The 14,713-nt window shown below is 32.8% G+C and overlaps 2 protein-coding genes across 2 annotated transcripts; both read right to left on the bottom strand.

Annotated features, from left to right (window-relative positions):
• Nucleotides 1-1,171: 1,171 nt before the first annotated feature.
• Nucleotides 1,172-5,263, bottom strand: LOC111288989 (transcription factor bHLH90). Its single transcript, XM_089758865.1, has 8 exons — nt 4,738-5,263; nt 4,436-4,612; nt 4,262-4,340; nt 3,773-3,841; nt 3,074-3,637; nt 2,759-2,980; nt 2,452-2,628; nt 1,172-2,167 (listed from the first exon to the last, which is right to left on the bottom strand). Exons 1-8 carry the CDS (start codon nt 4,836-4,838, stop codon nt 2,108-2,110), a joined length of 1,449 nt encoding a protein of 482 aa, XP_089614991.1. The 5' UTR covers nt 4,839-5,263; the 3' UTR covers nt 1,172-2,107.
• A 1,501-nt stretch (nt 5,264-6,764) lies between these two features.
• LOC111288542 (uncharacterized) lies at nt 6,765-7,679 on the bottom strand. The gene has a single exon (XM_022879466.2). The coding sequence runs from the start codon at nt 7,512-7,514 to the stop codon at nt 6,993-6,995; it is 522 nt and encodes a 173-aa protein (XP_022735201.1). The 5' UTR covers nt 7,515-7,679; the 3' UTR covers nt 6,765-6,992.
• Nucleotides 7,680-14,713: the final 7,034 nt, after the last annotated feature.

The raw sequence follows: 14,713 nt of genomic DNA on the forward strand, positions 1-14,713 counted from the left end.
TCTCTCTAAAATGCTCTTTAATACTTGAAGAATAAGATAGATGGAAACAATAAGATTTTTTGACTTTTTATACTCTTTAAATGTAGTGAAAAACCTTCATTTATATGTTGAAAGAGGAAGATATCCATTGTTTGCATTTAATGCTTGAAACTTATAAAATTTCAAACAAAATTCTAATCGTTGGAGCTTTTTGAGCATCAGACGATCGATCCTTTCATATAGGAGATCGATTGTGTCAATTAAAAATTAGACAAATTTTACGCACAATCAAGCTACCCGATTGATCAAGGAAGAGACCTGATCGATCTCTTATCCCAGGTAATCGATCCCTTATGTAGGGGGTCAATCCATTCTACAAGTTTTGAAACCTATTTTACTTTTCGATAAAAAATGATTAATCTCTTTAAATGGGGGATCGATTGATTTACTTAGAAAACCTAGTCTATCAACCCCTACAAGGAAGAGATCGATTGATTTTTAAAAAAATTGCATGAGATAAGCTACTAGAAGAAAAATGGATCAATCCTTTTAGTTAGGGGATCAATTGGGTCATGTGAGGAGATCGATCCTTTTTATCCCAAATTGTCCAAAAGTCCATATTTGTTTCTAGAACATATTTTGGTTTAATTCAAAAATAATTTTGGCAAGATAAAAGGCTGAAAAAATGTTTAATTTGAGATAAGATAAGTTTGATTCAAATTAAGTAAATTTTTATTTTGTCAATTTAAAAACTTTTATCAATTCAAGGTTAACAGATATAAAAAATTCATTCTAATTATAAAAAAAAAAAAGTCTTTTAATAAAAAGTCATTTGAATTAAAGTTATAAAAATATTATTAATTATATTTTAATCAATTACTTTTAAAATTTTTAAAATTAAAAATTTATTAAGAGTATTTTAGTTAATCAATTTTAGCTTTTTTAGTTTAATTATTAAAAAGAGTCTAATAATAAAAAATTCATTTAAATTAAAATTTATAAAAATATTTACTAAAAATATTTTAGTCAATTACTTTTAACATTAAAATTTTAAGTAATTTAATTTTACATTAACTCTATTTTTAATTTTAATTAATTTAAATTTAAATTAAATAAATTAATAAAAATTACATATTTATTATTAATTTAAAAATTTATATAATATTTAAATTAATCACTTTTAACCATTTTGAAATTCATATATAAAAAATAGATATAGATATAAATAGATAGCTGCCCCTTATGCTCGGTACTGTGGTTCGTTGAATAGAATACAGCAAAACTCCCTCAACACTCTTCCTTCCTCTTCCCTCTATGGCTGACCAGGGAACCCATTCCATCCCCAGAATCGGAGCTACAGGTGACACGAGAAGGCGGCAATAGCTTCAGCAATCACCTTGATGGGTTTTGGTGGACAACCATCTCAATGGTATGCTTTAGTACAGTCCTTAATTAATGTGTTTGTTAAAATGGTGAGTTACGCATCAATTCCCACAGACGGCACTTGGCAGTGACAACAGCTCGGAATATGACATGTATACTGGAGAACACAATTCCAGGGAAGTATCACGTGGACAACCAAATTCCTGGAAGTCTCGGTATAGTTCGGGTGACTTCGCAAGTGGCGAGTCAGAAATTCAAGCCTTTAAACCATCCAGTGGCGAGTATAGTGTTGCCTCAGTGAACTACAGTGGTGGTCGCTTCAGATAAACGTCAATTCCCTGGGCTATTCACACAGTTAGTTCAAATGAATTATTGTGCATAGTATTCTTATGTAAACTATGGATACTATCTTTACTTCCCTGGAATCATGAATTTTGAGTATCGAAAAGCTTGTAAAGAAAAAGAAGCCAACGTGAAACAAAAGCTTGATTGTCCTCTTAGATTTAGCAATTTTATGTAAAATTTGGTAAAACTACATGTGTAAGAACCAGCATCAAAGGGGGGGGATACCCACTAAATTTTTACAGCCAAAAGTTCTGAGTCATGATTGATGGAGCAGCTTGAAGTGAAGTTGCATGAATGGAACGGTTTCTTGTCTCTCAGCCTAGCTGTCCATTTACTGTACATTGTCTCACTCTCAATCTACATTTTCTGTACTGTATATGGAAGCAGGAATCTGATTTATCTAGTTCTGTAGGTCGGTCAACAAGTCTCTCAATTTCCTGGAATGAAAATCCCTGTTTGCCTAGCATACGTGTAACAGATACAGTGTTAGCAGAAAATATAAGCCCAAGAGGAAAATCACTCGTTACTAGTTCCTAAGACAGAAGTTCAATAGATTAACAAAAATATAAATATTTCTGTTTTTAAAATCTTTGAAGCTATGGTGCTATTATAACACTATTAGACTCCGTCTTTGGTACTTTGCAAAGCTAAATGGACTAATCGAATCCATATTGTTCCTAAGAAACCTTCAGAAAGATGTTAGCAATTTATTTCCATTGATGTCAACCATCCAGTGAGTCTTACCTCAACTTTGAAAATGTTGAGCACCTTTCCATTAAATGTTGTGACATTAGCATCAATCACCCGAAGTCCCAAAGAATCTATACCCTCCATCAACTTTGCAAAGCCACCTCGCTTGTGCTCATAGTAGAGCTTAATCAGAAACTCTCTCTTGGTTAGCTGGTTCACTTCTACATGTACCTGAGAAAAGATTCAAGACATAAGTTAGTTGAGGGTTTCATTGATCATGTTTGCTCCCATTGACAACAAATATATGGAAACTGTGACAAAAGTAATAACAAAATCAATGTTTAATTTCAATTCCATTTACCTCCATTTTTTCCATATCAGCAAGGCCAGAGGAAACCTGGTTCTGCTTAACAGCAGACATGTCCTTATGTAGCTTGTCTAACTTTGCAGACTTCAGTTCTAAGTTGCTCTTTTCACAGTCCTCTTCCTCAATTTTCGTGAGCTCATTTTGGAGTTTCTTCTTCTCCTCCTGCAAATCCCCTATATATTCGATTGCATCTGTAAGAATAGCAGTTCTATCCATCTACAATATAGAACAACAAAAACATTAGAGATATCAAATAAGAAAGCAGAAGAGTAAACTTGGCTATTACAGGTTTTGGCAGTTCTGGCTAACCTTGGATATCTTAGGGACTAGAGCTCGTAGCTTGAAGAGCCCGTCTTTTATCTTCTTCCTTCTATTCCTCTCTGTGACAAGATTCTTAGAATGGTAATTCTCTTTTTCTGGCTTCTTGGTAGTTCTTATTTTGTCATTTACTGAATTGGTCTTATGATCCAGAACAAATACTGCTTGTTGCTCAGACACATTTTTGCTACATCTTAGTCTTTTCGTCCCATTGTATGTGCCAATTAGCTGCTTCAATTGCTCATCTTGAGAACTACAGGCAGAACCTGAAGCAAATGGGGGATGTTCAACTGAGGGACTGGGACCCCTGGACGATCCATCCAAGCTAGGATGGGAGTTTGAATCTGATGCCAGCGGAATGGATTGTATTCTGGGAATGAAAGTTGACAAGCTAATGGAAAATGGCAAGTTATGCAAGTCCTTTTCGAGCAATGCGTTGTGATACCATTTGTCAAGATTTTCTTTTGTATAGCTTTCTGCAGTCATGACTTCTGGTTTTAAAAGTGCATTGCATTGAGTTGTTACTAACTCTATGATGTTTTGATCTTTTGGTATCTGATAAAGAGGACAAATTACATGTTTATCAGTTGGAGGAGACTAATGGATTGGAAGGAAATTAATGAGATGCGAATATGAATATCTCTATTGCATTGCAAAATACTGGTAAGTGAAAAAGCCAAAGAATCTTACATGCTTTGAAGCAAAGAGCTCGATAAGACCACCAAAAACCGGGATCAGAACTTGGGTTCCCATTGTTTCCTGTCATAATCATATTGATCATATCAAAATATAGAAACGGCTGGGGCAACATTTCAGACAATAAATACTCCATGATGCTTGAAAGATGATTGTCTTATATAAGGTAAAACTATAATTCAAGAAGACAATATGTACGTTTGTGTACATTCCACAAATTAGTTGATTAAACTAAAGCATCAAAGTGGTTTTTAAACAAACAGATTCATAGCCTTTTATTATGAGCTTGAGGTAGATCAAACATTCTAACCCAGGCATGCATGACAACTTAGCCCATCTATGCATTTTTAGTAAGCTAAACCTGCTTAAACTACCGAGATAAAACTTGCATTTTCATAAACTACAAAATCCAAGGTATATTTTCTCCTTTCTATTTGTTTGCACAGTGACCAAAAGAAAGTGATGAGAATGAAAACTACCCACATGTGAAGAATCCGAGCCAGAGGCATTGGCATGATTTACCCAATTTGGTTGATTTGACATAGCCACCTCTCCATGACTCCTGTTTTCACTGTCAGAAATCAAAATGTTTCTCGCTATCTTTTTTTCCCCAAATTGAAAACGAAGCAGTTTTTTTAGAAGTTGAGAATAGTCTACCCAGCATAGAGGGACATGACAAAAGGAAAATGGGAAAGAGCTTCACAAGCCTTTGATCTTATGGAATGTTGGAAGTGCGCATCCCTGCATAAGGGACCCAAGTGCTGCTGCGACTCATCTTTTTCCACTTTGACATGAATACCACCACTACAGCAACAATCCTTCCATTCAATAAACCTACAAAAAAAAAAAAAACCTTCATCTGAGTTTGAATTAACTCCCCAAATATTAAAAAAACAACGAACGAAGATGGTACTGGTTTATAGTGGGTAATGGTAATGAAACAGGTAGTTTGAAAGTACCTTGAAGGATCATCACCCAATTTCCAAACAACACAGAAATCCCAAGTCTTACTATCTACAAATGGTCTAAGCCACTCCACTGCTCTCTCAAAACCTCTCATTGTCTTTGTCACCTCCTTTCAGAACAACCAAGAAATTATTTTGACAGTCTTTTTCTGTCTCCCTATATACAACTACGAGAGTCTGGGAAAACAGTAGTAAATAGATAAAAGAAAGGGAAGATTTTAAAGCTCAAGGCAATGATAGTACAAGACAAGGGTAACCAACTATTTTTTCTTTTGAATTGGGTACTAAAAAAGGATCATCTTAATCGGGTACAATATCTGTGACAGAGGCATCTGATGCCTCCGGAGGCAGAGGCAGTTTTTTTTGGCTTGAATACTACCAGAATCATCAGTCTTTGAAACGACTATCCAGTGGTTCAAAAGCCCTTGTGACAGCTACCCGTAACTGCAAAAACCCATCACTATCCATTGCTAGCAGAGTATATTTTGTTGGCACAATTCATTTTCCCACTCTCCCTTTAGTTCTTTTCCATTGTTGCATGCGGAAGATTAATAATCTGTGCATTTATATTTGAATATATAAAATATAAAAACGATCATATCATAATTTGTATTAATAAAAAAATATATTTTTATTTTTAATAAATTTATATATTATTTTTATTAAAATTTTAAATTATATTATTTTCATATTATTTTTATTTTGTACCAATAGATCGTATTTATTGACAATTGGGCATAGCAATTGTTCTGATTTTCAGTTTCTTATTTTGTTTTTCAGTGACTTACAATATGTATTTTACATTCATCTGTATCTATATCCTAACAAAACAACCAATATCTCATCACGTGAAGAAAACGAAGAATGTAGGTTATGAATTGGTATGTTCTCTTGACTTGAAAACAAATCCACAACGGCGCATGGAAAAAAGTTAAAGAGAGGATTTGAGAAAAGAATATGAGAATATATTATTTATAATTTTTTATTATAATTTTATAATTGTTCAATTATAATAAAATATTTACGTAAAAATTCACAGAGTTTTATATAAAATTTTAATAAATCTAACATAATTTTAAAATATAATTAATTAATTGTATTATAATTAAATAATTATAAATAAAATGCTATCCAAAACTATGTGATTTTGGTTTTGGTTTTAGTTTTAGTTTGTACGCTCTTCTTTGCTAAAACTGTTGAATCATGTGATCATAAGAAGGCGGAACAGCTTGCAAAGCAAAACCACACGCAAAGAGCAGACAACTTTTTCTTCTTTCCCACGTTGGGCTTGAACAAACTAGAAGCAATCAAATAAAGCTCTGGTCATTACTCTCACAATGCACGGAATGGATATTGAGAGCAATCATTAATTGATTTATTTATAAGTTTAGAAAAATAAATTAATTATTTGCAGAATGATAGGATAGATTGTTGAGATTGGAGAACAAGTGCTCATCTTTGAGAGGGCAGAGCCTGTTGTTAGAAGCTCAAATATTGAGCTTAAGAGGTTCTTTCACCATAAAAATAATAATAATAATAAAACTTTAGGCTTCAACAAGCTGGACCCTAACGTTCATATACAAGCCCAACTTAGGGAACTAATGTCTATAATTGCAAGTTTACAGCTTACATTTTTTCTCGTTAAAATAAATCATGAAAACGAAATTGTAATTTTTTTACCTAAATAATTTCTTTTTTTTTTTTTCCAGAGAACCGAAATAGATTTTATTTTAGGAGAAAAATAAAAAATTCAGATAATATCCTGAATACCCTTGATTATATATATATATATATATATATAAGGCATAATGACATATTTAGCCCTCGAATTATAAAAAATTGATCATTTTGGCCCCCTTATCTTTTATTTGAATAAATTTGGCCATCATTCTTTTATTTATGGTCATATTGACCTGAATTTAATGTAAACAAGTCACGTGACTGCTATGTTATCCTCCCATAATCCTATTGCTTGTAGCTTTTACAATCCCATTGTATGTTTCAAATTTTGTATTCAAGAAAATGTTCATTAATGTGGAAATTGATTGTGGAAATCTATTAGAAAATTTTTTTCTTTGGATCATGATATTTTCCCTAGATCTTTGCCATATTATAAGATCAACATGAGCAAATAAATACATGTGCAACATCATAAAAATAAGAAACTCCATTAAGTTAAAGGCAAACATTTGCAAAAAGAAGATAAATAAAGTGCCATAACTCAGGAACGGTCTTCATTCTGTACCATATCACGCACCGGCCTTTATCGCTCCATCATCAACAGGCTTAGGTTCACCTCCATGTCTGGGCATTCTGAACCCTGTGGGATCCCCATTTCCTGGCATTCTAAATCCTGTAAGATCTCCATTTCCAGGCATTCTAATTCTTGCAGGATCCCTATGTTCAGGCATTCTGAACCCTATGTGATCTCCATTTCCAGGCATTTTGAACCCTTTATTGGGTTCACCATGGCTAGTTGATTTGGCAGCAGGAACCCTTCCGTCAAACCCGAACTCGATGTCCCTTTCTTTAGGACGGAAATCATGGTTTTGGTTTTGCTTAGAGGGTTTTGTTTGGCTCTTGCGCCGGTTACAAAGTCTTCCAAGAAAGCAAGCTATAGCTGAAATAACAATGATTACTGCCAGCACTATAAAAACTGTTCCAAAGGATCCATCCGAGTGAGAATGAGATGGCAGCGCTTGCCCTGACACAGTATTTGGGTAAACGACAACGGGTTGTTGTGTTTGAGGCTGCTGTTTTTGAGTCGACATTCTTTTGGTTGGTTTTTGAAATAAAAGATGAGGAGATGGAATGAAAGGGTTAGGATTTTGTATGAGTCTGCAGCTTATTGTTTTTTGAGTGCAGACAAAGGGATGCTTTGGAGAAAACTCTCGAAACAAGTAAGAACATTTGCCTGCAATAAGAGGTTATGTATAAATGTGTATTGGTTTTCAAAACTTCGAGTATTTGGGTATTTTCAAATTCACTAAAGGAGGAACCTTCTTTATTAAAGTACGACTGACAACTCAAGATATTCCTGCTGTTCTTTAATTGCTGTTGTAGAAGCGGCACTTGCACTTGCTTCGTAAAGAGAGAAAGTAAGATTTTGGCTGCCTTAGGACAGGCACAATCTCAAGTTCCCACCAAAGTAGTGCAGAGTTTGTGTTTACTCATTGGTCGACCCCTCGTGTAAATCGTGCATATCACAACTGCAAATGCTTGACCCATATACGTCCCTTAGCACTTAGTCATAATCCAAAATTGATCATATAAATATCTCTCTTGAAAGGACAGTTCCTACGCACTCTTTTTGAATAAGAAATCTCTTTTTTTTTTTTTTTTTTTTGTTTTAAGCAGTAAGGGTTGTGGGTTTTATCCACATATTCTCATGAAATAGATCCAAGTATATTTATTTAAAATAAATTCATAAAAGATTATTTTCTTATAAACCACAGCTTTTTAATAAATTCAAATTCAAACAATAAAAGGGGAACACGTTACCTAAGCCTATCGTAGAAATCTCATTTGCATATATAGCAGTAGTATAACTTTTGACTCGGGGGCTTATAAAAAAAATTAAAATTGTCTTTAACGTGATGTTTTTCAAGATGAAATCTTAAATATGTCTTTTAAGATCTTTCTTTAGAAGATACGATCTTATATCATTACATTAATGATTGCATAGTTAAAAAAAATCATGGTGGGACAAGTTTATAATCTTTGTTGAAATCGGTTTTTTTTTTTTTTAATAAAATGTTAAAATCATGTTTAGGTATTTAGATTAGTGGTCAAAGGTGCGGGCTTTGCAGCAATTCTGGTAAGCAAAAGTAGAAGGGGTTCAACATTGGGATTTGAGTAAAACTAGTGCAGCACCGTTTTCCCATGTATGATTTTATCTGCTTAATGGGGTCTCCTTATGCTTGATTTTCGTCTTTATTCCTTTTCTTTAACAAAGTAGGGATTCTGCCAGAGTTTGATTCATGTCTTTTGACGATTAGAATTTAAAACAATCATGTAGTTTAATAATAATGCAATTATTAGCAGATTGGTCCAAAGATTTTTACATTTAATGCATTACTTTCACTAAATTCAATAATATCATTTTAACTAGTGTCCAATGCCAATGTTTTCCATTTTTTGGCTTGTGTTTGGGTCTTAATACATGGTAGTATAAATTTACTGCAATAAATTGGAAAAACTTTTGTATGAAAGATGTAAAAAGAGGCACTTAGAGAGCCTCTTGGTCAACAACAGTGAGAAATTGGCATTGTGGGACAAGCAGAAGGTGGGAGGAGATTGGCAAAATTTCTTGACATAGCTATTGTAGGCTTAGATGGAAAACTGGATAGTAAATGGAATTTAAATGAGCACAACTTCTTTCATCTTTTTTTAATGAAGAAACTAATTTGATCACTGATAGGCTTTTTCACTGCTATGTTCCGGTTAGTGTTCTTGGTGAACAACAAATCTTGGTTTAATCGATGTGAAATTCTGTGAAGTGGAAAAGCCATGGTAGATCCAATTTGTTGATGAACCTGAAAGAATGATTAGGCAACAAGTGCAATAACAGAGATACCGGCTTAGCAGATAGAACTGAAAATAATAGAAAATGGCGATGCATATGAACCCTCTCAAACCAAAATTAAACCTAATTTTTGTTAAGTTAAAAAGTTTAATCTAATTATATCAACGAAAGCGAAATCAAATAATTAATTAATCATATAAGAGATAATAATTTAACGTTATTCGATCTAACTTATTGTAAACACCGGATTTTATTCGGATTTATATTTTTTATAATATTTAAAAAAAATTTAATTAATTAAAAAAATTAAACAAAAAAAGAAAAAAAAAAAAAAGAAAGAAAGGTAAACAAAAAAATCCAAATAGAAGAAGAAAAGGGCTGGTGCCAGCGGGTGCCGTGCATGGCACCGCTGGCCACCCACGCCCTGCCAAATCGACCTAGCCATCATGCCACTACCCCAGCCATCATACCACCCTCTCGTCTAGTCCCTTCACTCCATCAGCACACGCAATCACCGTTTCTAACCTTATAAAATACTTGATCTCCCTCCTCTAAAACTCTTGGATATCCCCTCACCAAAACACCAAAAAACACGCACCCCTACCAACAACCTCACAGATAAAAAAAAAACCTAAACAACCCCCCAAATACCCAAATAGAAAAACAAACAGATCTACGAAAATCAACACAAAAAAATCATAAAAATAGAAACCACAGTCCTCACTGAATCGGTGAGGAACCCAACGCCAAGGAGATATCTGCAATAAAAAAGAAAGGTTATTAGTTTGAGTTTAAAAAAAAAAAGAACATAAAACTTCGAACTTCAATCTACAATGATCGAGGTCGTTTCCGACGAAGAGGAGACCGGATCTGAAAAAATCGCGTCGAAAAGAGCTTCCAAGAGGATTTCAAAATTTTTGGTCACCGGTGACCCACATGATGGTCGGAGTAGCGCACGGCGCCGAATTTCGGTGGAGGACAGAGAGAACCGAAAGCTCTGAAATTTTCTTTTTCTTGGCAAAATAGCTGGAAAAAAACTGACTTTTATAGAAAACATAGAAGTAAAATGACGTTGTTTTGAGCATAGGGCTAAAACGACGCCGTTTCAAGCATAAGAGGATCCTCGCGTGGATCGAACCTAACTCGAGATCCCTGTAACCCAACCCGACGGTCCGCTTTAGCCAGCTTTGAATCGATTCAGACGAACCGCCAGTGAACCGATCCAAATCGTTGGATCACCGAACCACTGATTGAACCGTCGAACCGGTAAGACCGGCCCAGACCAACGTTGATCGGACCATTGACTGGTCCAGTTCAGGTAAAAACAAATTTTTTTAATTTTTTTTATATACTATTATTTTCGTTATTTTAAGTTTTTATATTTATGCATGATAAATGTTTAAATTTATTAGGATAAATATCTAATTATTTTTTTTAATAATAATAAAATGAAAACAATATAGGATAATAACTAAAAAAATATTAAAAATATTTAAATAATAATAATAATGTAATAAGCTTTTTATTTTTTCTACCTAGATGTTGGAAAGAATAAAAAAAATATTTTTCTAAAGAAATAATTTCGCCTAGATGTTGGAGAATTATTATTAATAAATTTTCATAAAAAAAATACATAATAAATTTTTAATTAGTTTTCAAAAATCATAAAAATCGAACTTGCTTCAAAAATTCGCCTAGATGTTGGAAGTTTTTAGAGATGTTCGTATTTTCTTAAAAACGAAACCTTAAACACTAATTTTTAATTTTCAAAATCCTAAAATCCAAAACCCTCATAAAATCTGAAACCCTTAAAAATCTAAAATCCCTTAAATTCAAACCCCTAAAATTCGAAACCCCTATAAAATCCAAAACCCCCCAAAATCTAAAATCTCAAACTTTTAAACTTTTAAATCCAAACCCCCTAAAATTCAAACCCTTAAATCAAAACCCCAAACCTCAAATTTTAAAACGAAACCCTAAAATCTTCAATCTCTAAAATCAAAACCCTAAATCTATTTCAAAACCTTAAGAATACGTGTGAAAATTTCACATGAAATGGTTTGTTCTCGAATGCTGCCTAAATGATAGGATATTTAGGAAACTCCATTTCATTAAGTTTTTCACACGAGTTCTTAATTCACATTAATAACAAGATTAATAAATAAAAAGTATAATAATAAATTGGGATCTTAAATATAAACAGTCACACCTAAACTCTGTCTAGATGTTGGAGAGTCGGTGTGGTCTCATTATACTTAAAAATCTAACTTTTAAATTGCATTTCATTTTATATGACATCCATTAGCATACATACGTTAGCGTGTTATCATCAATAATTGTCGGTATTATTTTCTCTTTAATTTACTGTTTGATGATAAAATATTTTATAATAAAAAAGAATAAAACATTTAAAATTTTTTTTGTGATATTATAAAATAAAATAAAAATAACATTTCGAAGAAAATAATTCTTGGTACTCTGCCTAGATGTTGGAAAGTCACTAACAATTATCTTCTATAAAGATTGTTATTTTATTTTAAGGATTATCGTGTTAAATCTTAAGCGAAAAGAGTTATTTTTAATTCTGCCTAGATGTTGGAGAATTTTAAGATAATTCTTTAACTTAAAGATTTTCTCAATATTTCTAAATAAAAATTTTTAGCAAAATTTTATTTTTCCAAATAAAGGGAATTAGTGTTAAATTTTAAATTAAAACCATTTTTATCCAACATCGAAAATAGCGCGTAATTAAATGGTACCAATTTATGGCGTTGTGAGGGTGCTAATCATTTCTCACACGTAACCAACTCCTGGACCCAACCTAATTTTCGTAAATCAAAATTTATCTTTTTGATAAATTTTAAACCCATTTTTATAGTTTTATTAAAATGATAAACTTTTGGGTGGCCAATCACACCCTAACCAAGATTGGTGGCGATCCCTTATTTTGATTTTAAAACTCATTTACGTCTGACGGTCTCAAAACCGTTACGATAGCTTGGAGACTCTACTAGGGACTTTAATTTGAGAGTCAAGCCAAAACTTTTAATTACGTGCTATTAAGAATTGTTGGATTTAATTGGTTTTGTTTGACATTTCATTTAATCTCCTTTATTTTGATTTTTTTAAAAAATATGCGTTAATGAATAAGATAAATTGTATGTTAGTTGTTATTTTATTTTAATTTTGTGTTTATGGTATTTTGATTAATACATTATTTTGCACACACTTTGCATATTCATGCATGAGCTCTAGACCCAGGCTCTATCCCTTTTAGGAAGAAGTGAAGTAGCTATGCTTCTATGCTCTCGTGAGGTGATAACCTTCGTATTTGCTAGCGAAATACTTTCACTCAGATTGAACCCTTTTCGATAGTAACCTGTAATAGGTGAGGATCGAGGAGCCTTACTAGTCTATAACGGACGATGATGTAAGGAATAGTCTGAGAACTTTTAAACACGTAAATCTTAACCTAGTATATAGTGAGCCGTAAGGTCCAACTTTAGGATAGAGCCATGCTGTCCCTTTTACAAGAAAATTACCTAAATTAAGACACTATGTATATTCTGTTATGACGCATGTTATACTTGTTCATTCATTTACTCATTTTTATTTATTTGTTTTATTTATATTATTGATTTTTTTAATTTTTTTATTATCTTCAATTTTGTTGCATGCATTTATATGTACCATTTTTTTAGAGGGTATTGTTTTGGACCAATCTTCAGCAAAAAAAACTTTCAAAAAACCTAAAAGATGTCATCCATGTGTAAGAGCTACTTAGAGGTCAAGAGTCATTCCAAAAGTACTCAGGGGAAAAAAAGAGATTGCTTAGTAGATGATCACATAACGGTGCTATCACAGTCAGTACATATAGATCTCAGTTAGAATAATATATCAAAATTGGAAGCTATTTGAAAACAGTTGAGAACAGAGAGAAAGAAATTTTTTTCCAAGAAATACGGGGATGTGGCATTACTTATGTCAGTGAAGGTTGATGAACAGCTAATGAGAGCCGTAATACAATTCTGGGATCCATCTTATCGATGTTTTGTATTTAACCAAGAAGACTTGGCCCTCACAATCGAAGAATATTCTTTTTTACTACGAATAGAATCTACCAATCAAGATAAGATCTATTGAAAAGAGCATAAGATTACCGGATATAGAAAAAAGTTAGCCAAGATCATGTACGTAGAGGTTGAAGAGATAAACAAACAGAAAAAGAAAAAGAACGAAGTTGAGACCATTCCATCAGTTTTTCTACTCGAGTATATAAAGAAGTATATTGAAACTGATCAAAGATTGGATGTGTTTTCTTTTTTACTGTGTATGGATTGATGATATTTTTTAAGGTGTTAGGACACATAGAAGCACCAATGATTAATTTTTTTGAGCAATTAGATAAAGGAATAAATCCTTCACCAACTATTTTTATCGAAGAAAGGGTTAATGATGATTTATAGGGTGTGCTCAATTACTTTTTATCTAGCTCAGAAGTCATTTTTGAAGAAAAAAAGACATCATTTTGACCATTCTCCGTTCATTCAGTCCTATCAAAGAGTTTATTGCTAAAGAATGAAGAAAAAATTAGACAAAATGTCAGTGGTTGGCATTCTTTCTGAAGCTCACTAGCGAGGATGTAACATGAAGGGCACAATGGATGCTTCTGATGGTCATTTGTATAATTGTGGAGATGAGTCATGGGTACCTTTATTAGAAATATTGGGGGTAGTGAGTTATGCGCCCCTTATGGTTCAAGACAATATGACTCACGACAGTTTATCCCTATGAATCATGGACTCAGTTCACTCAAGTTCGATTATGGGACACTCGATTACGTGAAAAAGGTTCATGAAATTATCAAAGCATGGAAGCAAGTCAACTGAATAAGTTCAGCTAGATTTACAGATAATGTTACAGAAGGTTACCTTACTTGGAGGATGAAAAGGGTTAACGAAATTAGGCTTTTACCAACCGATGTTTCAAAAAAGTTATCAGCTCTTATTTTAGTATCGGTATTGTCAACTTTTGAGGTCACCCAATGAGAGTTTGAGATTGAAAAAAAAAGGTTAGAGAAAAAGAAAATGGTTATGATGGATCAGGTTAACCAATTAAGATATGATTTAATGATGAAAGATAATGCAGTATAAAAATTGATCAAAGAATGAAAAATATTAAAAGAATATCTATAAAATCTACATCAAAAAAATAAGAAACTGAGGTTAGATAGTAGACTTTTGAAGGGATCCAAGAAGGATGTGTAAGAACTATGAGATATGATGGAATATTGAAAGAACAGAGCTCGAGAGAACAAAGAAATGATCTCCACACTCATCAAAGAACAGCATGAATGGAAAAAAAAACTTTCAAGAGTTTTTGAAAAAGTAATAGGTACCAAAGAGAAAGTGAGAAGCTGAAAGTCGAACTAAGGAAGGAATAGAA

Source organism: Durio zibethinus, chromosome 4, assembly GCF_047325235.1.
Source record: "Durio zibethinus cultivar Kanyao isolate XHJ-2024 chromosome 4, ASM4732523v1, whole genome shotgun sequence".
Lineage (NCBI taxonomy): Eukaryota > Viridiplantae > Streptophyta > Magnoliopsida > Malvales > Malvaceae > Durio > Durio zibethinus.

What these genes read in the sequence shown, in the direction of transcription:
- LOC111288989 (XM_089758865.1), bottom strand. Translation starts at nt 4,838, where the DNA reads ATGAGAGGTTTTGAGAGAGCAGTGGAGTGGCTTAGACCATTTGTAGAT. An exon ending in TTGGGTGATGATCCTTCAAG is followed by an intron (nt 4,613 to 4,737) that starts GTACTTTCAAAC and finishes TTTTTTTTGTAG; the next exon opens with GTTTATTGAATGGAAGGATT. An exon ending in TCAACATTTTCAAAGTTGAG is followed by an intron (nt 2,168 to 2,451) that starts GTAAGACTCACT and finishes CACGTATGCTAG; the next exon opens with GCAAACAGGGATTTTCATTC.
- LOC111288542 (XM_022879466.2), bottom strand. Translation starts at nt 7,514, where the DNA reads ATGTCGACTCAAAAACAGCAGCCTCAAACACAACAACCCGTTGTCGTT.